The sequence below is a fragment of the Fulmarus glacialis genome, unplaced genomic scaffold (assembly GCF_000690835.1).
Source record: "Fulmarus glacialis isolate BGI_N327 unplaced genomic scaffold, ASM69083v1 scaffold11244, whole genome shotgun sequence".
NCBI classification, from domain to species: Eukaryota; Metazoa; Chordata; class Aves; order Procellariiformes; family Procellariidae; genus Fulmarus; species Fulmarus glacialis.
In genome coordinates this window covers 14,381-38,504 of record NW_009208713.1, presented here as the reverse complement: position 1 = coordinate 38,504, position 24,124 = coordinate 14,381, and the positions used below count along the sequence as shown (strand labels likewise).

Sequence of the window (24,124 nt, the reverse complement as noted above, 5' to 3'; positions counted from 1 at the left end):
CACTGGGGAGGGCACCAGCCAGGCTCTAAGTTGACTTGAAGTTTTTGGGGGACCATAAGCAGCCCAGGAATACCCTACCACCCTCCACCTCCTCATCCTTTTGTGCCTGAAAAATAAATCACTGCATATCCTCCTGCAGTTCTTGAGAGCTGCCTGCGTTAAAACCAAAATAAAACATTTCCAGGCTCAGCCAGAACCAAGTATTGATGTCTAAGAGGAGCAGACATCTGATGGAAATACTGACACACTTAAGCACGTGGAGCTGCGAATGACACAGAAAGTGAATTATTGCTGAGATGAGCCAAGCAGCTATGGAGATGAAGTATCTTATCCTTATAAGTGAATACATACAAAAGCATTTTAGCATTTGCTGGGCCAGCAGCTGGCCTGCTGTTGTGGAAGGTGCTTCCCAGCTAGTTGCTGCCTTTTTGCTCCTCTGAACAGCTTCAAAATTGCCTGTAGCATGTTTGTTACGAGTAGCAGTGATGATGCTGCAAGTGCTGATCTCCGTCAGAAGCGTCTCTCGGTGATTCTTAACTCATTACTGCTTTGGCCAAACTAATAAATGGTTGAATTTTAGTCATATCTTGGGAGCCCACAACCTAGATTGCCTCCTCCTCTCTAAGAACCCATTAAAGCTGCAAACTCATTAATCCCTGCTCTGCTGGCAAGTGGTGGAGTGGGCTCCCGTAACCCCGACACGAGTTAACTCCCCAGTAATTTATACCTGTGTCTACTGCGGATTTTGAAAAGATGCTGTTAATGTCAGTTAGATTCCAAATGGGAGTTTCCTTTGGGAGAGCCGGGAGGGACCTTTGCAACCTGACTCGCAATAGTAAACGCTTTAGGAAAGTTTTAAAGGACACGTGGGGATAGCTGTTTGCCAGCAGCGAGGATGGTTTTCTTAAGACCCAGGACTGAGATCCAGGAGATGTGTGTTTGTAGCTCCAGTAAATCCAAAACCTGCTTCCCCGCAGTGCTGCTTTGCAGTGGGAAGATTTCTGCCTGCCTCAAGCAAAGGCGCGTGTCCAGATGCAAGACGCAACCATGTCAGGAGAGCTCGGTGCCTGCTCCCCTGCACTGGTTTCCTTATGATTTAGCAATGGGAGATGCAGGATGAAGAAGCCAAACCCTCACCCAGGTCCCCAGGAGGGCTCAGCCCATCTGTGTTAAACTCCTCCCAAGCACAGGCTGCACACACAGCTCCTGCCACTTTGTTCACGCCACGTGGTTGGAGATGTAGACTTCTGCAAGTCAGCCTGATGGCTGGATGCTTGGCCTCAGAGGGAGCAACTTCATGTCTCCAACCTCATGTCTTGGTGTCTCTTGTTGAGAGGGTGTTGGAAACACCAGGCACTTGCAGCTGGAAGGCAGGAAGGAGGTGCTGGGCTCTGGGCGCCCAACGGGTGACGGGAGCTCTGGTTCCCTGCTTTAAACTCCAGCTGTTCTCAGCATGGAAATGAGACTGTCTCTGCTTTTGCATTTATCATCGTATTTGAAAGCTATATGAGGAATAATAAGAGTAAAATTTCGTTATTCAAGGTCACAGTTGGGCAAAGTGCTTAAGCACTTAAGTGCACATTACTTTGTGGAGGTCTCCAATTTGGGTCCTGTTTATTTTTTAAGCCATAAGCATATACACTGAAATTTGAAAAACTGTTTAAAGAAGTGAGATTAAAACCATTAGTAACATTCTCCTTTTAATTCACCACTCCATCTTTCGAGATATTACTCCCAGTCAGTAGGAATAAAGTCACTAGGACTGAGCTTTGCATTTAACAGGCATCACAATATCTGCTGGAGACCGGCTGGGGAGATGGAGGGCAGAGACGCCAAAATAAAGTTGTTAGAAACAAGAGATGATGCTTCTTTCCACAGAAGCCACAGAAGCTTCAGACCCCAGTCGTTCTGCTCTGAGTCCAAAGTGAATTTCCTCTTAATTTCAGCATTCCCTAATTATGTTTTATAAAAATAGTTTGTCGCTTTGTCATTAACCCGTGTTCATTATGGCTTTCAAAAAAGAGTGATTTCCTTTTAAATGGCTAAGCAGTACAATTTGGCTTGTGCTTAGTCTGGGCTTGTTCCTGTTTGGTAGGTTTATGATACAAAAGCCAAAATATACAAGTCTTGATCATTTGGCAAACAGCTTGGGTAAAACTGTGTATTTTGTACAGAGGGATTGTGCAGCTGCATGGGGTTTGTTTTCCAGTAGATTAAATTAGCAAGAGCTTCCATCAGAGTCAACAAACAAAGATCAGTACCCAGTCCTGCAAGTGCAAAGCTGTATACAGGGCTTTTTAATTAGAAGCCAAAGTTGGTACCATTGAAAAAATCTTTATAGTCTAGAAGAAGGAAGAAAAAAACCTGAAAGGAACAGTTAAACCAGAATATTTCTCAACCATGTTTTCCCCAGGGATATATCCCAGTTGGGAAGAGACCATGGGCGGATGCTCAATGTCACAACAGGTGCTGGTCTGATAGGAAGGAGATGGTGGAGCTCTGTCTTTCTATTTACTAAAAGTATATGCTTTCAGGGAAAATCTTTTCATTAAAAGAAAAAAAAAACCACCCTAAACCTTTGACTATATGAGTACCACAAAATTCTGTCCAAAACCTAAAATACTTGAGTTGGAATTGCTGCCAGGGTATCAGAGGAAAGGTTCTTCGTAACCCCAGTGAGTGTGGGCTTTGCCTCCTGCGAGACGATACCTCCCATGAAATACCACATTTTCAGGCTCCCAGGATTCTTTATTTCTATCGTGCAAGGCTATTGACTGAATCATTTTCGTGTTTTTAATTTTATATTTCCACAAGAATAAAAACTTGCATGACGAGAAGAGAAAAGCAATACATTTTTCTCTTATAACCTGCTCCACCTCTTTCACTTAATGGCAAAAGAGCAGCTTGAAGCTAATGCCACATCCTCAGGTATTCAGGGCTGCTGTAATTTCATTGGTTTCACAGTCAAATTGTAATCTATGAATATGCTTGAGCTGCAAAATTAGGATCTCTATCCAGATCTGATTACTGTCGGAGATCAACTCAGGCCACCTGGGGTTGGATCATAGGATTAGGTTCAGACCGATCTGTTTTGAATTACTTTTTACTTGCTAATTATGTAATCATAGCACCAAAGTGTATTCGTTGTGGAATAGGATCCCCCGTGATACATATTGTACAAAACCAAGAAGACTCTTATGCCTGTTGGAGCGTACAGTCTCAGAGCCGGTGTAAGCCAGGAGATAGAGATAGGGCAATGCCAAGTGAAAATGTTGGTTAGCATAGACAAGGTGGGGAGAATGGCAGTCTTGCTGTTGATCTAGCTGGGTTGAGGGCAGCTGTAGAGGGCTAATTCTTCTTTATTAAACTGGTGCAAAGGATGAATAAACCATTCAATGTCAAAAGTGAGTTTATGTGTCACTAAAATGAGCCTGAGGACCATCGGACCCAAGAACCACACTTTCAACATGCCCCACATTCCTCCATGGGGAGACATCTGAGCTTGAACGTTTCCTTGTGTCATTATCCATGGTAAAACAAAATTCTCAGCCCGTGGCAGGGTTCACTGTCATCACTCATGGAACAAACTGCTGCAGCTGGTAGATAGACTGAGGAAATAGGGATTTTAGCTTTCATGCTCAGTCTTTGGTTCTGCACTTCTTCGTTGCACAGAGAGTAACTCCAGCAGGGAGCTAGTGGTGGGTTCATTTATTTTAGCTGTTCCAGTCTGCGTCTTCTGTCCAGCCTTCCCTCTTGTTTCCTTCAGCCCACAGAGGTTGCCTTTGGGCCACCCAGAGTCACTTGAGAAATCGGTTTTATCCCCGTTTCTGCTCCTTGTATCCCCTCCTTGCCGGGTCTCGTGGGGGTTGTGGACAAACTCACAGGAGTAAAGAAATGGAGATCCAGAGACTGAACTGTGAACTTTTCAGCACACACTTAGTTCTGCCAGATCCGCCCCCCACGCAACATTGGGTGTTGCAATGACCCTACATAGAGGTCTGTGCTGTTTGTTGTGATGCATCTGGTGGTTTGGTCACTACAGGCCGTGTTTTGGTCACTACAGGGTTGAAGCCATCCTTGTAGATCAGCCAGAGACCTGACTGTAGTGTGCACAGCTGTCTTTCTGCATTACTACCTGCCTGGGGCAGGCAAGGCTTACCTCTGGCAAGGAGGAGCTCTGGGCACATGGAAGCATCAGTAGGGCAAATATAAGATATTAAATGCTCTTTCATTTTCTGACACCTGCTCTTATTGGCTCATTTCCATTTCTTTCTCCCTTTGCAGAATACTTGAGGAGCGAGACCGCCTTTCTGGAAGAGTTGGTGTTTGGAAGTGGAGATACCATTGAACTTTCCTGTAACACCCAAGGCTCTTCTGTGTCTGTTTTCTGGTTTAAAGATGGTATCGGGATTGCACCTACCAACAGAACTCATATTGGACAAAAACTGTTGAAGATAATCAATGTGTCATATGATGACTCGGGGCTGTACAGTTGCAAGCCAAGGCATTCCAACGAGGTCCTGGGAAACTTTACAGTCAGAGTTACAGGTACGTGCAGAAATACAGCTGTCTTGGTGATATTTTTTTTTTTTTTTTTAGCCCCTTCACGTGTTAAGCATGGCTGGTGCTTTGCGGTGTTTGTCTGTACTTGGTAGGTCTCTACCTCCATGGTCACTCCTGGCAGTGATTAAACTGACAAAACAAGCCAATCGAAGAATGCTTGCGTGTCCATACCGAATGTTAAATCTTGATGTTAATACTGAGAGAGACTTAGAAACAGTGCTAGTCAGATTAAACCCCAAATCCACCTTAACACTCAAATAGATGCAATGCTACATGTGCCTTTGAAGTCTTTTGTGAGTGAGTGAACTGTGGCTCGGGGAGGTTAAGTGACTTTTTCCGCTTTATGTGACAAATCAGTGGCAAAATTGCATGTAAAAGCTGGAGGTTCCTGAAAACTGTTTCCCCGTTGTAGCTGATAAATCTCTTCCCTCCATCCCAGTTATCACAAATTACTCGTTTGTTTTGGAAGTAGCTTATCTGTAAACTGTATATATCTCAAATATGTGCTTCATCAAAGGTGCTTATTGGGATTCATGTATTGCAAACAAGTGCTGTGTTAGCAAAGCACGTGCTGTCATTTGCTTGGCTGTATTTTCCGTGATTAGGACAGCAGGGCAGAATAGCTGCAAGCTGTCCAAGCCTGGATCACTAAACAGAGAGTGCCAGAAAAATCTGTTGTTCCCAGATAGCTAACCGCTAACACTAAGATCATCTCCATGATTTCAGGCTGCCGCGTTGGTAGATGGATGCTCATCACTGTGAGCAGATAGAAAGCCTCCTGATCACACAGATTAAAAGCCTGAATTTTCAGAAGAATTAACCCCTTGTGGATCTAAGGTTTTGAAAGCTTTCCTTTGCCCTTGCACTGTTGGAGCTTTTTCAAGCATCCCCGAACAGTAGGTCCTTGCCTCCGAAAGTTGACTTCCCTGAAAAAATAAGGGGCTCTGTCTGAAAACCAAACACAGAGATGTTTGTGATTGTAAATCATATCCACTCCATAAAGGGCTTTCTTGTGCCAGAAATAGGATTTTGTGTAAGTGAGAGAATCAAACCATCGTGAGAATAAAAGCTCGTTTCAGCAAGCCTTCACCAACATCTGCTTTTCATTGAATGTTACTGGAGATTGCTGTGAATGCTTCAAGGTCATATCAATTAAATGGTTAAAGAAGTATTTGGCCCTTGAAAGGCTTTCTTTAACTAGGTACGATTATTGGAACTATCCAAGGAACTGCAGGTTGTTATAAACATTACTTTCTCCTTTTTTTTAAGTGACATTAAGATGCTTTTGAGTTCAAGGGGCAGCAGGGAGGCAGAAGAGGGCAGCTGGTTACACGCTCAAATGAAACAGCTGCCAGCCCCAAAAGTTCGTAAAGTGAGAAATTGTTTTTAATAGTGGAAGGGCTGATAATCCTCCGCTTTTAAAAAGTTTAAGCCCCTGTGTTTTTCCTCTTCGCTAATAATAGCTAATAACAGTTTAAGAACAAGCGAGTAACCTGAACCTGCTTTCTGACAGCATTATGAGTCTTTGATTCTATTAGCCCACTGTCATTACCACCAAAGTGCTGGTAATGTGGGAGTCTCCGTTTTAGCTGTCAGCAGCACTTGTTTTAAACTTTGAAGCCCTGCTTTATGTGGCAATAGTGGCGCCTCTCGTATGCTCAGATATTTCTTCATAATTAGTATTGATTGCTCAGTGTGGCACTGCGGAGATGAGTTTGTTATCGGAGATTTGTGGCTTGTGTTCCCACTTCTTAGAGGTAACACCAGCGATTAGCTCGGGTATCTGGTCGGGTGTTTAAGTGGATATCTAATGTTCGGGGCTGGAGTTGTTTTCTGCATTAAACTGGTTTAAATCTGTACTAACAAACTGGAATTGCTCCGATCTGGACTCTTAAGTGAGCAAAACTACAATAGCTGATATACATGTAAGTCCCATTTTGAGGGACGCTTCCAGATTCTTCCGATCTGGACTCTTAAGTGAGCAAAACTAGGCTAGGTATATTGAAAATAGCTGATATACATGTAAGTCCCGTTTTGAGGGACGCTTCCAGATTCTCGCAGCGTATCAGGATTTTCCTACGTGGGGCCATAAGTTTTGAGTCTGCAACAAATTGGCTCTTCTACAGCAACTCTCAGTGTGCACAGTGAGATGCTTGATGCTGAAGGTAGAGCAAGATGATGCTGGAGCTGGCATTTCAGAGTTGAAAACCGGGTTGATTAATAGCAGGGTTTGTTCTCTTTAAAATGCCTCCCTTGACAGACATGGGCTTGAGTGTTATGCTAGTTTACAAAAAGAAACGTACTGTCCTCTTAAAACCTGAGCACTTGAAGAGGATCACAAATAGAGGCTGCATGCCCAAACTGGTCTCCAGCCCTGTTGGCAGAAGCTCCATTGCTGCAACCATTTCACGCACAGAACAGCCTTTGGATTTAGCGGCCGAGCAGCAGCACCCCTGTGACGAGCACGGACTGCAGGCTGGTACCAGCAAAAGAGCTTTCAAAATACCCAAGACTAAGCTCTTCAAAACAGATGACTAAAAAAATTAAGCCCCTTTCCTTTCATAATTAAAACCCTTCTGAGAATAGCATCTAGCAGTTCTTGCTGATGCCAATACTCGTCAACTTCTGAAAAGGATTACTATTTTAGTAAATGATTAACAAATAGCTTACAAATTTTTAATCACCTTGTGAAAAAGGTGATGTTTTAGTAACCTGAGTAGGACAGTAGCTCTGGAAATGGGGTATTTGGTCTTAAAACCTAAGCTGCATCTCTCATCTGAAACGCAAGCAAGGTCAAAGACTCTTCCCTCAATCTGGTGGAAATGTTTTTGAATGGGTTTAAAAATTGATTCTGCTCCTCTGGTCACGATTGATTCATTGGAAACCAGAAGTAAACTATAATCACATGTTAATGTATGGGTAACCAAATTTGAGAGTGCAGGGCTGAGAATGTGCTGGTTTCTCTGTCGATGCTGGTGGGGATTTGGCTCGGTTTCTGCCTTCGCCGGGACTTGAGTAAACCTGCTGGTTCAGCCAAAACACCTAAACATCCACTTCACTTTCAGCAAGCCCCGTGGCATTTCCCTAGTTCTGCTGCCAGCAGGACCTCAGCTATGGATTCGCAGTTAGATACGTGCTTGAAGTCTTCCTTGAGACTTTGCCAAAGAGAAGGTGCAAAGCACGATGCGCCACTGCAGTCTAAAGCAGGGAGATGATTCCTGTGTTACTTGCTCCTGTAGATGGTCAGTATGTCTGGGAAGTCCTTCCAGATTTGCAGAGAAGTAGTATTCGTTGTTACCTTTCCCCTACCTTTTTTTTTTCTTTTTTTTTTTTTTCCTTTTTTTTTCCCATTTTTACCTCCACTGAGCTGGTCGGAGAATGGCGGAAAACTCGAGTGCATCTTGAAATGAAGGACGTTCTGCCTGGCTTGGTCTAAAGTAGTGCTTTACATTTCTGGCCACATGTTGAACACACATGAAGTTTCCTACTTTCTAGTGTTTAAGTTCTTTTACCGCCGTCTCGGAACATAAAGGCTGCTGGGTTGTTAGCATTTTGCGTTTATTTAAAAAAGAAATTCCTGGAGATTCTATGAAGTCAGCGATGCTAAATCTTCCAGACACTGAATTGTACTAAATTGTGTAAACTAAATCAAACAGTAAACTGCTATTTTATAATGGGATTTACATTTACAGTAGTTGTTTGGTGGTGGGAAGAGGGACTGAGACTTCATTGTGGACAGCTTGGAGAAGGTGAGATGTTAGACCACATGAAGAGAAACAGTTCAGGATGTTCTGGAGAGATACAGATGGAAAATTCCCACCTGTTAACCTGTATTCAGTTACAGCCTCGAGGTGCCTCTGCAGGAGGAGTATAAGCGAAGGGAACTGGTTCACGGAGTAGCCATCAAAATGTCAATCGAGAGAGAGGTTTGATTGCAAGGGGAAGTTTTAAAAGCTTTGTTCTGAGTGGTTGAGCAAGGAGTTAACGAGGGGAGATGTGGCAGAGGTGTATTGAGTTAAAAGAAAAATGCAGGGAAAGTGAGTTAGAAATGCTGACCTGTCATTTTGAGACTCGGTGAAATAAAAAGTCTTCAGACTGAATGCTAGAGGGAAAAAAAAGCGGGGGAGAGCTTGTTCTGCAAAAATAAACTTCCCCTTTTGGAATTGCTTTTGTATTTGTGAGGAGAAGAACACTTCACATGGGGAAAAGTATTTGGCATCGGACCCCGGTCTCTGGTGGCAGAGCACTGGCAAACTCATGACACCTCTCTCCCAGTTCAGAAAACTCCTGGCCAGTTGTCCCTGGCTCAGCAGCGTGGGAGGGACAGGCTGATGGAGCTGCAGGGAAGGGTGACCCACCACTTGGATGTCCTCCCTCGCTGGAGCCCACTGTGGCATCAACAGCCTTGTCCAACATGGTGTCCCCGCGTGCCATCTTCCTTCTGCTTCACTTCTTTCTCCTTCTCCTCCTAGATTCCCCTTCATCGGGTGATGATGAAGATGACGACGATGAGTCAGAAGATACAGGTAATTAGTTTTTATGGGATACAGAGGCCTTTTGTTTCAGAGAGATGTGGCTCCCAAGCGGAGCAGCTCATCCGGATGTTCGTCTGGTCGGACAGCAGCTCTTTCTCCGTGTTGAAATCGGTGACCTTAGGATGGTACCATGATGACGTTCATCTGAAAACTTAGAAATAGCTGACAGAGTGGTATTGCTGCTATAATATCCTACAGCAGCAGCGTAATTTTTTTTTTTGGAGACATGATTCTGCAAATCTGTCTTGATGAGCTAGAGTTATAAATTCTCCTTGCATGTAAATCCAGACAAACCCACTTACCATTTTTTTTTTTCCTACACTGACGTTACACCAGTTTTACATCACTGCAAACCTTGGCCTGCTTAGTTTTAGCTGGTTTGCTTCTGGTCTTTACCAGCATCTTGACTGGAGTCAGAGCATAAAATTTACACTAGCCAAGGGCCAACATTACTGATGCCGTAAGTGGGAGCAACCCCTTTGGCTTTACTGGCTTTTTCTTTCTCTCACATGGGGAAAAGAGCCCCAGGACGGAGCCTCTTGGTGCTTTTACTCTGAATCTCTTTCAATCCTAGTGCTTGTTTCTTTAAGTGCAATAGCATTCATCAGGATCATTACATGCTTCAGAGGCGTTAGTGTTGTGTTTTATTATGCTCTTTATATTTCTGCAAAGTGAGCTGCCTATGTGTATGTGTTTTTAATAAATAAATGTCTTGCATTTGAACTCCCAATCAGCTATGTACATTGGCAGAAGTTCAACATGACTGGAAAATTTCTCCTGCCCATAGCATTGGACATGCAGGACTCTTTAAAACAGGTCTCCCACTGTAAGAAATTCATACCGCTGTGTCGTGCAGTATGTGGACAGTAATGGTGAGTTACGGTGCCAGGCGACCCATCGGCAGCAGTTAGTGGTTTTCTGATAGCTTCTAATTAAGGGCCAGATCCTGTGAGGTGACAAGCACCTTTGCAGAGGTGCTCAGGGCTCCTGATGCCTGCTGAAGCCTGGTAGAGGCATAGGGAAGGTCAGGTTTGGTCAGGATTTGTTCCTGCTGCAGAGCAGCTTCTGATGAGCACAATTAATCGTTCTGTGCTTCTTTTTGTGCGGTTTGTAGTAAACTCCATCTCTTAGCAACAGGTATCACAAAACATGAGCTGGTTTATGGCACAGAAAGACACGTTTTTCTTCACTGAAAAGGAAAACACACGTTTTGCCGCATGTATTTATAGCCTGTATTCTGGGTCTTCTTGACTTCAAGGCTGTCTCTTTTTTTAGACCCGAAGGTAACAACTGGCTTTGCTTAAAGGTCTCGTTATAAAAAGTTGGATTCTCTTCTGCTTTAAAAATTGTTGATTAGCTTAACGTGCCAGAGTGGTGAAACCCCATGGCGTGTCGTGACATGGATGTGCTTTACGTTGCGTTGGTTGATGTCAGACCCTCCACTTAACCTTCACAGATCTTCTCTTGAGTCTGGGGAGCCGTGTTGTTAACCCTGGCACCACCACCGCTGGGACATCCCACCGGGAACAGGGGCTGCAGGACCATCCCGGGCAGGCGGACATGTGGGTTTAGCCAGGGCCATGTCCTATGGACAGCCCAAAGACCTGTGTCCTCCATCTCCTGTGGCAAAAAGATACCCTACTAATGAGGTGTATGAGCCCCTGCTTGGCCGTCAGACGTAGCCATGGTCAGTAGTTAAGAGGAGTGAAGGCACTAAACACGCTTTCATGCAAAAGAAAAATATAACCGATAGTTACTCCTATTTAGGGGGAGGTAATCCATCCAGGACTGGCTCATTGCATGTTGCCATATTGCACATCATTGAATAAAAACCTTGTCTCTTGGCCCCTTGCCATGGTAAGTTAAGTTTCTGGCTTACTTGTGTTGTTCAAGAGAGTTTCTTATCCTCATATTTATAGAGAAGAGCTTGGAGAGCTGATTCTAACAGCGTCAGGAGTTTGAAGCCAATCTTGTTGATTTTGGGGTTTTGACCCAAAATTGTTGAATGACGGGAGTTGGAAATACCAAAGCAAGAGAATGAGAGCAAATCTGTCCTAATAGAAATGAATATTTGGTGCAAAAACCCTTGGAGAGCACGGAGACAGGCCCTCCATGTGGAGTGCCCTGCTCTGCTCACCCTCCTTTAAGCATCCTCTCCGAAGGGCAGTACAGAATCGGGGCATCCCTTAGGGATGGGCAGCAGAAAAGAAGAAAGAGCAACTTCAGCAGCTTCAAATCATCGGCCCGTTTGTTGCAGCCTTGTCACAAACCGTGATCTGCCTTTGCAAAAAGAGGCTTTCCAATACCTCTGTTCTCTACAGCTGTTTTTCCTGGCCCTGAAACAAAAACAAAACTCCCTTTTCACACACTGCTCTTCTGCCCCAGTGCTCCCTACCCCTCTGTATCTGTTTGTTTGGAGCCCCCGCTGCGTAGCCCCAGCACCTTCAAAGAGCCCCTATAATCTCCAATTAAATCTGGCTGTGTACTCAGAGGCGTCAGCTGGGGAAATTACACAATTAGGGTTGATTCTGTCTGCTGCAGAATTTTGTGGCAGCTCCTAATTGCTAAATGAGCGCTCGGCTGTATTAATTATTCCAAGTATCGCTCTCGGTTTTTTTTAATTGGTCATTCCAGTCGGATGGGTGGCCAGTGTCTTTGACGAACAAAACGGACCGTCGGGCTTAGTGTTTGATGATGGGAAAGGGCTGGTGATAATGTTTGCGGGTCCCTTGTTTTTTCACACCTGCGCATGCAAAATCATTCCTCGTAATTAATTTAGAGAGAGCGGCTCTAGAAATTTTTCCTGTCTTTCATCCTTCCTCCTTCCTCACTCCTGAAACTCTCTGGAGCTTTGCAAGCTTTGCTTGAAAAGAAGAGTTAGCAACATTTGCACCCCCTTAAAAAGCGGTAATGAAAGGACTCTGGGGGCACAGCAAACCGAAAGCAGTGATGTTTTGTTCGCTGCTCCTGCGAGCGAGAACAAAGGCACCGTTTTCAATGCACAGACACTTTCTTCCAGTTCCAGTTCAACTGGAGAGCGATGCCCTGGTTTGAAGCTTGGCACGTTAGTCCGGGGGTGCCCAGCCCTGGCGAGCCCTGAATTGCATGGAAGAGCACCCGAATGGAGGGGAGGCACTCGGGGAAGAAGCCGTGTCTAACTGCAGGAGGGAGGAGCGGATCCTGCCTTTGCTCCATATGGAGAATATCCCCAGCTGGAAACTTTCCTGGGCCCCGTCTTGCTCCTCTCTGATGTCCGATGGCAAAATCCCCCTTGGCTTCAATGGCAAAATTTGCAGCCAGTGGGTTGACGGGTCTCTTGTGAGATTCAAGCTCATCTTTTGAGTGAGAAAACGTGGTGAAACGTCGCCCCGCAGCACACGCAGCCGGTGTGGAAAGGGCAAGATCCCCAAAAGCACAGTGCAAGGAGGAGCCGGGTCCTGGCGGGGCGGCCGTGCGATCTAGTTACACCCCCGTGCCTGGGTGAGTGTCACCGACACCATAAAATGGGATTTATTGTAGGCAGATACGTTAATCAAACAACAAACAGCAGGTTATTCGGCTGCCCTTCTTAGCTGTGGCGAAGGGGGACTTTTCCATCCATGCCTGGCCTTTCCTTGAACTCTCCCCCGTACCTCTGTTAACCTTCTGTAAAGTCCCCGGGAAATCAGGGTGCGTTGCCTAAGGGAAGCGTTCGGCCAGAAAATAGCCCTTGCTTCGGAAACCAAGGACCAGATGTCTCCCGACATGGTTTCTGCAGCTCCCTCCTCTTCAGCCTTCCCAACACCACCCCAGCCGTCCTCCGCCAGATTCACCCCCCTGCTGCTGCCTGGGCTTTTGCCCAGCCTTTGCTTGGTTTCTGCCCTGTCCAACGCATGCGGTAGCAGCATCTTCCTTTGCCATCACGACCTGCTCTTCCTTTAGGGGTTGCACCCGCTCTTCTAGCATTTTTTTGAATATTTCCCTTCTTTGTGCAGTTCTGCCGTTTTTCTAAGCTCAGATGTTGGAAGGTAGATGGCTTCATGATATCCCGCTTCAGCCCACGTTATCGTGTTGCATTTGAGGCCTTTCCTGGATGTGCCGTGTGTTTACAGCAAAGTTTGTAGCCGGGATTTTGCGGGAGCACGGGAATTGCAGGGATTCCTCCTTTTGCTTTTGTTCGTGCCAGCCGTACTCCTGCTCCAGTGCCATCCCGGCAAGAAAAGGGCCTTAAGCAGTTTCGTTGTTTAAAAAATGAGGCGTACGCGGCATGGGTGAGCACCAGATCCCTCTGATACGTGGAGCTGACTCTGATAGGCATCGCGGTGCGTTGTGCAAGGCAGTCTGGGGGCAGATGCAAGCCCTCAGAACTGGATTTCCCTCCCTGGGACAGCATTACTGAGGCACCTACATCCAGCCATTCTGCTGCAGAGGTGTGAAAGCAGATGAGACGAGAACGATGCGCCCAGCGGGGCCATTTCCAGCAAATGGAGGGCCTCCTGGCTGTAGCTCCTGACATGCGGTTCCTCATGGCCGAGTGGGCTTGGCAAAGAGCCATGGGGAGAGGGGACCATGTGGAGAGTGTTAGCAGGTGCTAAAAATCAGCGGGTGCATGGATTGCCTTGGCTGAGCTGTATGACCTTGCCTGCAAAATCTTTGGAGCTGAAATGCAGCAGGGAGCCTGCATGGGGGACGCTGGGGACTTAGACCAAGGTGGCGTCATCACTGACTTACCTGGAACTGCAATGGGATGGGTCTCATGGAGCCAAACACGTCAGGGCTAAGTACAAAGGGAGCAGCTTTGGTGCATCTCAGAGGGATGCAACAAGAGGAAAAACTTTGTATGCCCTTGTCGTTAAGGGGGAGGGGATTGCAGAGGCTTCGGAGTAGCAGTGAGGTGGGGCTGTGATGCTGGGTGGTGTTTCTGAGCATCACCGCTGCGGGAGAGGCCAGCAGCAATGCTTTCCCGACAGCTTTGGCGGCCATCATGTTCTCCAAGGCAGTTCTTGAAGGACCAGCACCTTCAGTTTGTCTTGGCCAGAAGCACACAGGTCTCTACGACCGATGGGTTTGGGTCTGTGGGTGCTTCCTTCCCATCTGGAGGAGATGCCAGTTACACTCCTTGGCCTCCTCTTTGCTATTTTGCAGCCCAAACGCTGTCCGCCCCCATCTCCCTTTGGCCTCGGCGTGGAGCACGGAGCTGGGGGGCCGGATGTGGCCCCCGGCGTGGCAGGGGAAACACCCCACGTGCAGCCCTCCAGTGTTTCCTTAAGCAGAAATGAAAGCTTGGGAGGCTTTTTTTAAAAACTTTCTCTTTCTTTCTTCCCAGTATAATGAGTTTGCTGCTGCTGCTGCCTTAATTTGGAGTTAATATGTAATGTTTGTAACACAGCCAAGAAACATCGCTGTACTTGAGGCAGATTATAAAAAGTATCTCATGCTAACACTGGTGTTTTAAAACCTATCCCTGTTCAAAGGTAACATGAATCTTTAAAACTAAAATCACTTGTACTTAAAGAACATAAACACGATAAACCAGTTTGGCACTGGCTTTTTTTTTCTTTCCTTCCCTTAAGGAGGCTACACTATGTTTGTGCTCACTGAGAAGCAAAATTTTCCAGTGCACTCAGCTAACAGTTTTTCTCTGCTCCCTTGCTGGCCCATCAACATTTTTTTACAGTTCCAACATCTTTCTGCTGTTCATGCTTCTTGGCTACTATTGTCCCGAAGGTACATCTGTATCTTTTTACACGCTGAGGCCAGATTCTCATCCTGATCCAGGATAACTCTCCCTGTTGATTTAAAAGCAGCTACTCTAGATTTATACTGGCGTTACCGAGACAAGAACCTGGTCATGAACCTTTCATCACAAACCTAAAATGCAAACACCCTGTCTATGTCTATGAGAGTCATTTAGCTGGAAAGCATTTCTGTGTCATTTATCTTCACTGCAGCAGGTAGCAATTTAACTGCCACTCCGCACATGCCAAAGCCTTCTCAAAGGCATCTGCTCACCAGCTGATATCCTCCGCGGCAGAAATGGGCCTGTTCAACTTGGTCTTTCCTTTCTCAGGTGTCCCCTTCTGGACCCGGCCAGATAAGATGGAGAAGAAGCTGCTGGCAGTTCCCGCTGCCAACACCGTTCGCTTCCGATGTCCGGCGGGTGGAAACCCAACTCCTTCCATCTACTGGCTGAAAAACGGCAAGGAGTTCAAGGGAGAGCATAGGATTGGGGGCATCAAGGTAAGGCCTTGGTTTGGATCTCTGTTTTTATCAGGAGTTTTCGACCGACTGTAGAAAACTGTATTTCACAGTGATTAACATCGGTAGGTGTAAGAGCACGGTCCCAACTGTTTGGGAATGGGGGTGTCTCTGGCAGCCTTAGCGATTGCTTGACACCAGAGGGTTAAAAAGGGCTGCTGTCCCTTGGGATTGAGGGGTAATTCCCTCTGAGGTTGTCTATAGTGGCCATTCAGGGGCAAGGTAAAAATGAGGCTGGGTTTATTGTTGCGTTGTGGACAGTGATGAGAAAACAGGAGCAGAAACTTCTGTCCCAATTTCTGAGATCTGCCCAGTGTGTTGAGACGTGTTAGACCGAGCCGTAGCTACTCCCAGCTTTCAAGGAAAACCGACTCTGCATCCTTTGAAGGTGTAGGAAGGACCTCACCAAAGAGCTGGACCGTCGTGCTGGTGGTCATTAACATTCTTGTGGTATAAATCACTGACCATCGGTCAAGTGTTGGATTCCCTTGTAGCCAGAGTAATAGCATCTGCTCCTTGGCTGCTTTCTTCTCCCTCCTTCCTTTCTACCATAAGGTGTTCTGGAAAATGCTCTGGCTTGTGTTTATAGATAGAGCTAAGGGGAACAAAAACCCACTGCACTCAAATTATTTAATTAGCCAGAAGTTTCTGTGCTACTGTTGTCCTGGTTTCGGCTGGGATAGAATTAATTTTCTTCCCAGTAGCTGATATAGCCGAGACCAGGACAACTGTATATGACAAATTATGGCAGGATTTTAACAGGAAAATCAGCTCTTCTCTGATTTTGTTGTTGTTGTGATTACTTTGTCCCCTTGAGGTCAAAGGCAGACTCCTTTCTGGTTTTATTTGGGGAGAATAAAACTGGCAGCAGCTGATTATAACAAAATCAGCGTAGCAGAAACGACTCCTGAGCAGCAATTTTTGCCTGCACTCTGCCAGCCCTGGCATATCCCTGGGCTAATGCTAAGGAGAGAAGGTGATTTTTAGGAAGGCACCTTCATCAGTACTCCGAATAGCTGTGTGCTGATGCCTACCACATCTGTAGCGTCTTGAAAGCAGGGTTAGGCATGCAAAGCGTGCCGGGCTCCAGAAACCAGAAAAGGATTCAAAATAGTCTTCCCTCCCACAGTTTTGGGCTGTTCTTTCCTGTTAGCTCAGACCCGTTACTGAAAGAGCCTTTTGTGATTGCTCCAGTGAAGCCTTTGAAGCTCCCTCCTCAGCCCTGTCCATGCTCCAGCCTGGACGCTCAGGTTTGGATCTTCTGAAAAGTTAAGGAGGGAAAAGAAGTGGGGAAGCAACTCCTGTGGGTAAACAGCCTTTCGGCAGATAATATTCGCAAAGCACAAGCATCTTTTACTAATTGCAGGCTGTAAGGATCATCATGAAGTGTTTTCAGGCTTGCGTGCGCCGTTCAAGCGGCTTTTTACAAAACTATGTGACATCAGCTGCACTAAATTATGCTTGCAGAATAAATTCTAAAGCTGAAAGCAATTCCCCTACCCACTTCCCAGTGGTTTTAATCTATCCTTGAGTTTAAATTGACACGTTTCATCCTCTGCAACGCAGTAGTGAGTCTTTGGCATCGCTGTGCTTTGTTTCTCTAGGGGCACCTTCCAGCAACAAGCCGATGCTTAAAGAGCTATTGAAGGCAATGTCAGGCCAATTACAGCAAGATTCGTTTAAGCTCTCTATCTGTCTACGTGTAGTTCTTTGTCCCTTTCTTGATATAAAGACATCTTTCTCTCGCTGTAATTTTCCTTCCCTTATTTGCTTGCTTTTGCTCTTGAGCCGTGGTTAGATGTAAGTAGTCTAATGTAAATCTCATCCAGTATAAATATACTGATAGATATCAGCTGAGATTTGAACCAGAAAAAGAGATTGAAAACCTGCTCAGTATCTCATGTATTTAAGATTTAAATTCCCTGTTACAACTTAGCTTCATAACAGGATTAGACGGCTTGAAAAGAATGGGCAAGATCCAGATCTGGCAGAGTTTGGTTGGCTTACTTCATCTCAAGATCTGGTCTGAACCCAGAAATCCTTAAGCTGGGAATGTTCTCATTTGTTTTCAGCGTGTGGAAGAGTTTAAACATTGATTGTGAAAGATCTGTGGTCAGCAGATGAAAGCTGACCACTCTTCCACTTCTGCCTCTTGCAAATGGCATTTAGATCCCATGTGATTGCCCGGTGTTAAGTCTGCAAGAGAGGAGGGCGAGTGTTGAAAACGTGAAGTCCAGGCTAACCTAGTTTTGTTACAGTTCATCCTTAACTGGTAAAGAAAAGAAACTCATATGACTTATCATATGAAATTTCCCAAAGAGCATTAATGGTTAAATCCTTGTTGGAATCTCTAATATCGTAAGCCTGTGTGTGTTAAATGACCCTAGAAGGGAAGATGGAGGGGGAGGGGAGATAGAGGATTATCCCTTCCCCAGACCGTTGCACTGACTTGCATACCAGTCTGGCAAACACGGACTGAGGTTCCAAGTGTGTCTGCAAATGTTTGTTTCACAAGTTGCCAAGAATGACAACACCAAATAACCCAGAGGGATTTCCAGTATCTCACCCACTTGATAAATGCCTGCACTAAGTCACTTCATGTTTCTAGTGTTTTATCGAGTACAGCGACTGACCTAACTTGGGAACGTCCCTTTTTATTATCCTTTAAATCTAGACACCAGTCTCAACCTAAAAAAAAGATCTTGTTGCTTCTACAAGAGTTTCCAAACAAGTTCTGCCCCATGAGTCTGTGCCCCCCAGGTTCTCCTCTCTGTTCGGAGCCCAAAGTCCCCATCACACACCTGACAAAGAGAAGTTCTTTGAAAGTGTCATAAAAGTGTCTTTGAAAGTACATCCTAAATAAACCACCTAATTTGGACCTGATTTCATAACACAGGTCAGACTAGGGAGTCGTCCATGTATCTGGAGCCCCATTTCCTTGGAGTAGCTCCTTGGCTCCTAACAATGCTTTGCAGTGCTGAAAAGTGGATTAAGTGAAGTCTTTAGACACAACTATGAGACAAGCTATGAGACAAGCCAGTATGGAAATGAGCCACTGAGCAGCCACAAATTTGCATCGAAACTTCCTTGACAGTCTGGTATGTTCAGCTGTGAACTCAGGGTCCAGGCTCTCTGTTCTCAGAGCATCTCTTACCCTGTAATTGCCGCACTGTTACAGAGATGCACCAAGTGGGATGTTGCTTTACAAAAGGTGTAATGTTGGTTCAGCATTGAGCTCCATCTGTGCTGTCCTGGGTGGGCAGAGGGTGCAGTCAGACCTGACCAGACATCTGCAGCAACCGAGATTTCTGTACAGACTGTTTAGCCACAGCCTCCTCTTACCTATAACCCAAAATGAAAAGAAATGCTGTATTCAGCGGTTTCTGAAAAGTGGGGTGCTCAGCAGTGCTGTTCCTGGGGATGCAGAGATCTACAACACAAGGGGCTTTGTTAAAATGGCTTTTGCTTGCTTATCTTGCAACTAAGCTGTCTAGTCCTATGACTTCAAACCTTTCTCTTTGCAAAATTCTGGCTTTAATTGCGACTTGGCCCTTTAAGGGAAAGCATGTGGATGCAATTTATGTGTAGCAGAAGAGGTTAAATGACTTCATATTTGAGTTCACCTGCTGCAGCAAGAAACCTCCAGGAGCAGTTACACCCTTGTTTTTTCCATCAGGCCTTGACATTCTGTAGTGCAGCGTTATTGTAATCTCCCGCTTCTGTGTCCTTGGAGTCACCTTCAAAATGTTTAATAAAGTTAAATGTTCTGCTCTGGGCGGCAGAAGGCATCAAATTAATATCCAGAGATTTGGAGAGCTTTCATATGCTATGCATCCTGAAGTCATCTTTGTTAGTGTTGGTTGCTTTCTGTATTAATTCAAGATTTGCTTTCTGTATCCGTTATTTCCTTTATACTCAATTAGAAACAAACGTTCTAGCTGGGAGCACAGGGCAGCAGGTCAGGGTAGAGACATAGGTTGTGCTTTCCCTTCTGCTACTGAACAACCAACAGCTCTGGACATGAGCCACATCCAGAAAACCAACCAGTGTACAACTTGGTGCCGAAAGAGAAGGGGTGACCAAGCATCCTAGGGACCAGACTTGAGCATGTTTTCTCCTATTTTTTGCAGGGAATTTAGGGGGCTAACTTAGTTGTAGACACCCATTTCTGTTCAGACAGATGCCATGCCCTGTTGCCTCCGTAGCACACATCTTTAAAATATGTTATAGATGGGGGAAGAAGTATGATCTTCATTGTTTCTAGTCATCTCATGGGTTATATGTAGCAGTTGGTAAAGGTCTGCAGACAAGAGTACGTATTTTGAGCTGACAGTCTCTGGACCAGAGTGGTCTGGTAGAGGGGACCAGCGGATCGGAGTTATCTTAGCTGATGCCTTCTGAAGTCGTTATTCTAATGAGAGGTGCCACATTCAGCTGTCAGCTGGTTCCATTATTGTTATTATTGTGGAAGCATCTACAAGTCCCCATTGCAATCTCAGTGTGTTACATTGTGTTGCACTGTTCATGCATTGGTCATAATTCCCTTTCACATTAAGTCTTTAATGACCCTTGAAATGGGTCCTTGTGATGTTCAGGCCTGCTCTGGGGTCCATTCATGCTGGCCATGTGTGTAGAAGTTCACTGGTTGTTCACTGGTTTGAATGGTCCGGTGATGATGGCACTTGACCACAGGCTTGATGGTTTGATTTCTTCTTTTAGTTGCGACACCAGCAGTGGAGCTTGGTGATGGAGAGTGTTGTGCCGTCAGACCGAGGAAATTACACCTGTGTTGTGGAGAACAAATACGGCAATATTAGGCACACGTATCAGCTTGATGTATTAGGTGAGATTTCACTGTTTTCCCTCAACAGCTGATCTGTGGTGATGTTGAACAGGTGCGTGATGTGGTGCGGGAAGCAGGAGCTTGGTTTCTTTCCCAAAGGGCTGGATCATGCGTCTTCTGAAACAACAACAAGCTTCCTTTTGGCCAACAATTCAGCCTCAGATCTGTGATCAGTAAATTACTTAGCTGGTCTACAGAGGGGCCAAAAGGAATGGCAGGGCTGAGATGCCTCCTCCATTCCCAGGTGGTTCTTCCCTGTTTGGCTTGAGAAGCACTGGGTAGAGCGGTGGCCAGGACACCTAGGGGGGACAATCCCAGTCTGCACCCTTTCTGCTGAAAAGCCAGGAGATGAAGGGTTCAGAGGAGAATCCTTGCTGAAGGAAGGACAGGTAAATTAGGATTTCCCTCTCTTTTCTTTTTTTCAGAAAGGTCGCCCCACCGACCAATCCTACAAGCGGGGCTCCCTGCCAACCAGACTGTGGTGGTAGGGAGCAATGTGGAGTTTCACTGCAAGGTCTACAGCGATGCCCAGCCTCACATCCAGTGGCTGAAACACGTGGAAGTCAACGGCAGCAAATACGGACCTGATGGGACACCCTATGTCACAGTGCTGAAGGTTGGTACACGCTCCTTCTTCTCACCCTCAGGACAGTCCTTCCTCTGTCTTGGTCTCGATTACAGAGATGGCAGCTACATTGTGGGGATGCCCCTCAAAGAAACCCACTGCCATACTCATGGCAAGAGAGATCAGCACTGGGTAAAGGTGCTCGCCGTCAATGGAAGCCATAAACTTTATTTACATGTTTATAAATAAGCCCTAGATTAGCAGTGCAATGCGAACCAAAAACTTCTGACAGAATATGTTCAGTGCCACAGTTCCTAAAAGGGTAACCATTATTTAAATCAGATTTTTGGGAGCTCGAGGTCTCATTTTCTGTAATTGTTGTGTGTCTGTAAGAAAAAAATCATGAGAATAAGCCAAGGACAGCTGTTGGGATTGTTCTTTCCTTTAAGCCCAAGCAGTGGAATACTCTGCTTTTTGGAGGGGGTACAGCAGAAATGTCCTACAGTCGATGTTCCAGACTCTTCTGTTTGCCAGAGATAACACAACTACTGTAGTGGCACAGATAAGCAAAGTAGTTATAAGAGCTGAGGCAACTGTGAGAAATGCAGCATAGTGAAAGAGAAGCTGTCAGATTGCTTTTGACCTAAAATTGTAAAAATAACCTTTTTTTACAGCTTCAATAGAGGTATTTTCGGGGCTTATTAAAATAAAAGGCTCCCAACTGAAACACATTCTTTCCTTTTGCAAGTAAACACACTGCAGCATGCACGTACTAAATAATGCTGAACTACCAGCACCTGAGAGCCAAGATAGTCTTGTTCCAGCCACTAGCATTTGTGAGCATTGCTATTATCCATGCTCAGGAAAGCCTTTTTTTTACCGAGCAAAAACTCACTTAGTAAGACTCTACTTGGTAAAATGCTTTCTTGAAAGGGAACTTCCAGATTAGAGCCAGAACAAAGCCAGCGTGTCTGGTTTCCCCTCACCTATGCAAATATAAAAAGAGAATAGAGAGTGAAAAGCACATGGGACTTTTAAAATCCCTTTTTTTTTTTCTTTTAATAATTAAAGGCATCCTGTGTTGGTATTTATTAAAATATATCGGCCCAAATGCATTTTTTCTGGCTCTGCAGTTATAGCTGAAAGCAGATTTTGTCCCTGCAGTTTCAAGCTGAGGTTGTCCTGTGCGTGGACATTCCCCATGCACATCCTGCTGCACACACCCTTCTCTTTGTATGAAGTTTTTAAAAAACCCCACTTATCAGACAGCATCTACAAAACTGTAACTCAGCCAGATACATGATAATAAAAGCCAGAGACCCTGGAAATAATTACACAGATTGAAATAACAGATTGGTTGGAAGAAATGGCTGGAGACAGTTCTTCAGGATTGGCAACGCGCGCTTCTCGCGAGTTGATAAAACTTTTTATTTTCTCGCTGTCTCTCCAAATGTGTTTGAATTATGCATATTTGAATTTCCCCCTGGTTTCACAGCCCAGTACCAAGCTCTGAATAGCTGGCTCTGTCACATGCCATCTAGTATAGTCTCCGAGCTCCGTGTGTGGTCCCCGTGGGATAAAGTGCTACCTTTTGGAAGTTCGCAGAGCCGCTGCGAACAGTGCCTTGTGTCACAAGCACAAGCTCCCATTTTGGTGTGGCAAAGAACATATAAATAGTCCGTATAAATAGTGTTTTAAAATTAAGTTGGAGCGGCACCGGGGTGGCTAGGTAATTAGAATTGCCAAATACCTTCTCTTCTGTGGACGGCAAAGGCTCCGCATTCCTCGAAGGGGAGCACAGGCAGGCGTTTGAAAGCACAAGTTTTGTTTGGTTTTATTTTTTTGCTGAAAAGGACCAGCACACGTCTATTTACTACTTCTGGTTAATCAGGAATGCTTTGAATTGTATTAATGCCGGCATCAGCGCTGGGGCACGGAGCATTTCCATTTTGGGATGCATCTTTTGTGCGCCAGTACTGGGCCTCCGTGGAGCTGTGTCAGGCCCAGCTTTGCAGGGATTTTTTTTTTTTTGAAATGTGTGTGTGCTTGTTTTTTAAAAATAACGATCTGATAAAATGATCTCACTGTCATCTTGGGGCCGGTCCGTTGGCTTTATGGACTCGTTCCCCTCGTGCCACGCAGTGCTGTCGCTCTGACCCAGCATCCTGGCCGTGCTGCCGGAGCAGGGTGCTGCTAACAGCCCTTCCCTGCCCACAGCTGCTTTAGAAGGGGCTCTCTCCTGCAGGGAGATAAGGCTTTTTTATCAGCCTGCCCTTCCCTCCTGCCTTCAGGAGATTTTGTGGAGTGTAGGAGCTGCTATGGGGCAGTTTGTATATGGGGAGTATTCTGGTCTCCGTCGGAGCAAGGGGGAAGGAGAGGTGTCCAGCACATGAAATTCTCCCCTCGCATCTAAATGGGGGGGGTCAAAACCCACCCCAGTCCAGATGGATAAATTGAATGCTGTACTTTCAACCCATTTTTTAAACAGCCTGACAAAACCAAGCCATCACCTGCATCAGTTCCTGAAAGCCCGGGCTAATTTGTGATCAAAGGAAACCCCTTTTTCTTTGCAGAAGAGCACTAAATGCATTCCACTTTCAGAGGGGGGGCTGGCAACACTGTGCCCAAGCTTTGTCAAAGGCTAAATTGTATGTTCTGCATTGAAACATGCCTGGTTTAATTATAAACAAGGCAGTAACAGCAGGCAGGCACGTTTCCCCACTAGTCAGGACAGACAAACTTGCCAGCATGTAAGCCTTAGAGATGAGATCAGGTCAAAACCGGTGGTGTTTGTCATCAGACGTGGACACTGGGGCTCCTCTCTGATGCCACCTCTGGGTTCAGTTCTTAATAACATGTCAGATCTGGCAGTCGTGTTGATTTTAATGGGCTGCAAGGCATATTGGCAGGATCAGGCCCTGAAATCGAAGGCACCGAGACTGGGCTGGAGAGCATAAGACCAAAAAATGAGAAGACCAATTGTTTTATTTTCATTTCCAGAACTGAAGCTGATATTTTTTCTAGGCTTTCCCTAGGCTGCTTCTGAGGCCACCCAAAACAGTTGCGCATTTTCAACCAAAATAAAAACAACTGTTTAGAGAACAAACTGATGTGCTGTTGTGGCAGCGTGGAAGAAGAGAAATAAAACCCTTGCTTAAGAGTCTGAAGTTTGTTTGATTTGTATGCACCACTTTATTTAGTAAAGAAGAGGCTCCTATAAGCAGTGGAAAAAATTACAGCTAATTTCTGAAAGGCAAAGTCAGCAGCGAGTTTCAGACCGCCACTGCTTATATTTTGTTTCCAAATTCTATTTTGGAATCTGATAATTGAAACAGTATTTGCTGAGCCGGGTTGCAAACACAAATCTCTGCTTAAGCCCTT

General features: G+C 45.5%; 1 protein-coding gene across 1 annotated transcript in view; it reads left to right on the top strand.

Moving 5' to 3' along the window:
• Window positions 1-4,284: 4,284 nt before the first annotated feature.
• FGFR3 (fibroblast growth factor receptor 3) overlaps window positions 4,285-24,124 on the top strand; it is a gene marked incomplete at its 5' end in the record, with an annotated part of 33,054 nt that continues 13,214 nt past the window's right edge. Inside the window, 5 exons of the mRNA XM_009576586.1 lie at window positions 4,285-4,548; window positions 9,036-9,089; window positions 15,148-15,317; window positions 20,055-20,178; window positions 20,604-20,794. Of these exons, the coding sequence (XP_009574881.1) occupies window positions 4,285-4,548; window positions 9,036-9,089; window positions 15,148-15,317; window positions 20,055-20,178; window positions 20,604-20,794 (803 nt within the window). The remainder of the gene's footprint in view (window positions 4,549-9,035; window positions 9,090-15,147; window positions 15,318-20,054; window positions 20,179-20,603; window positions 20,795-24,124) is intronic.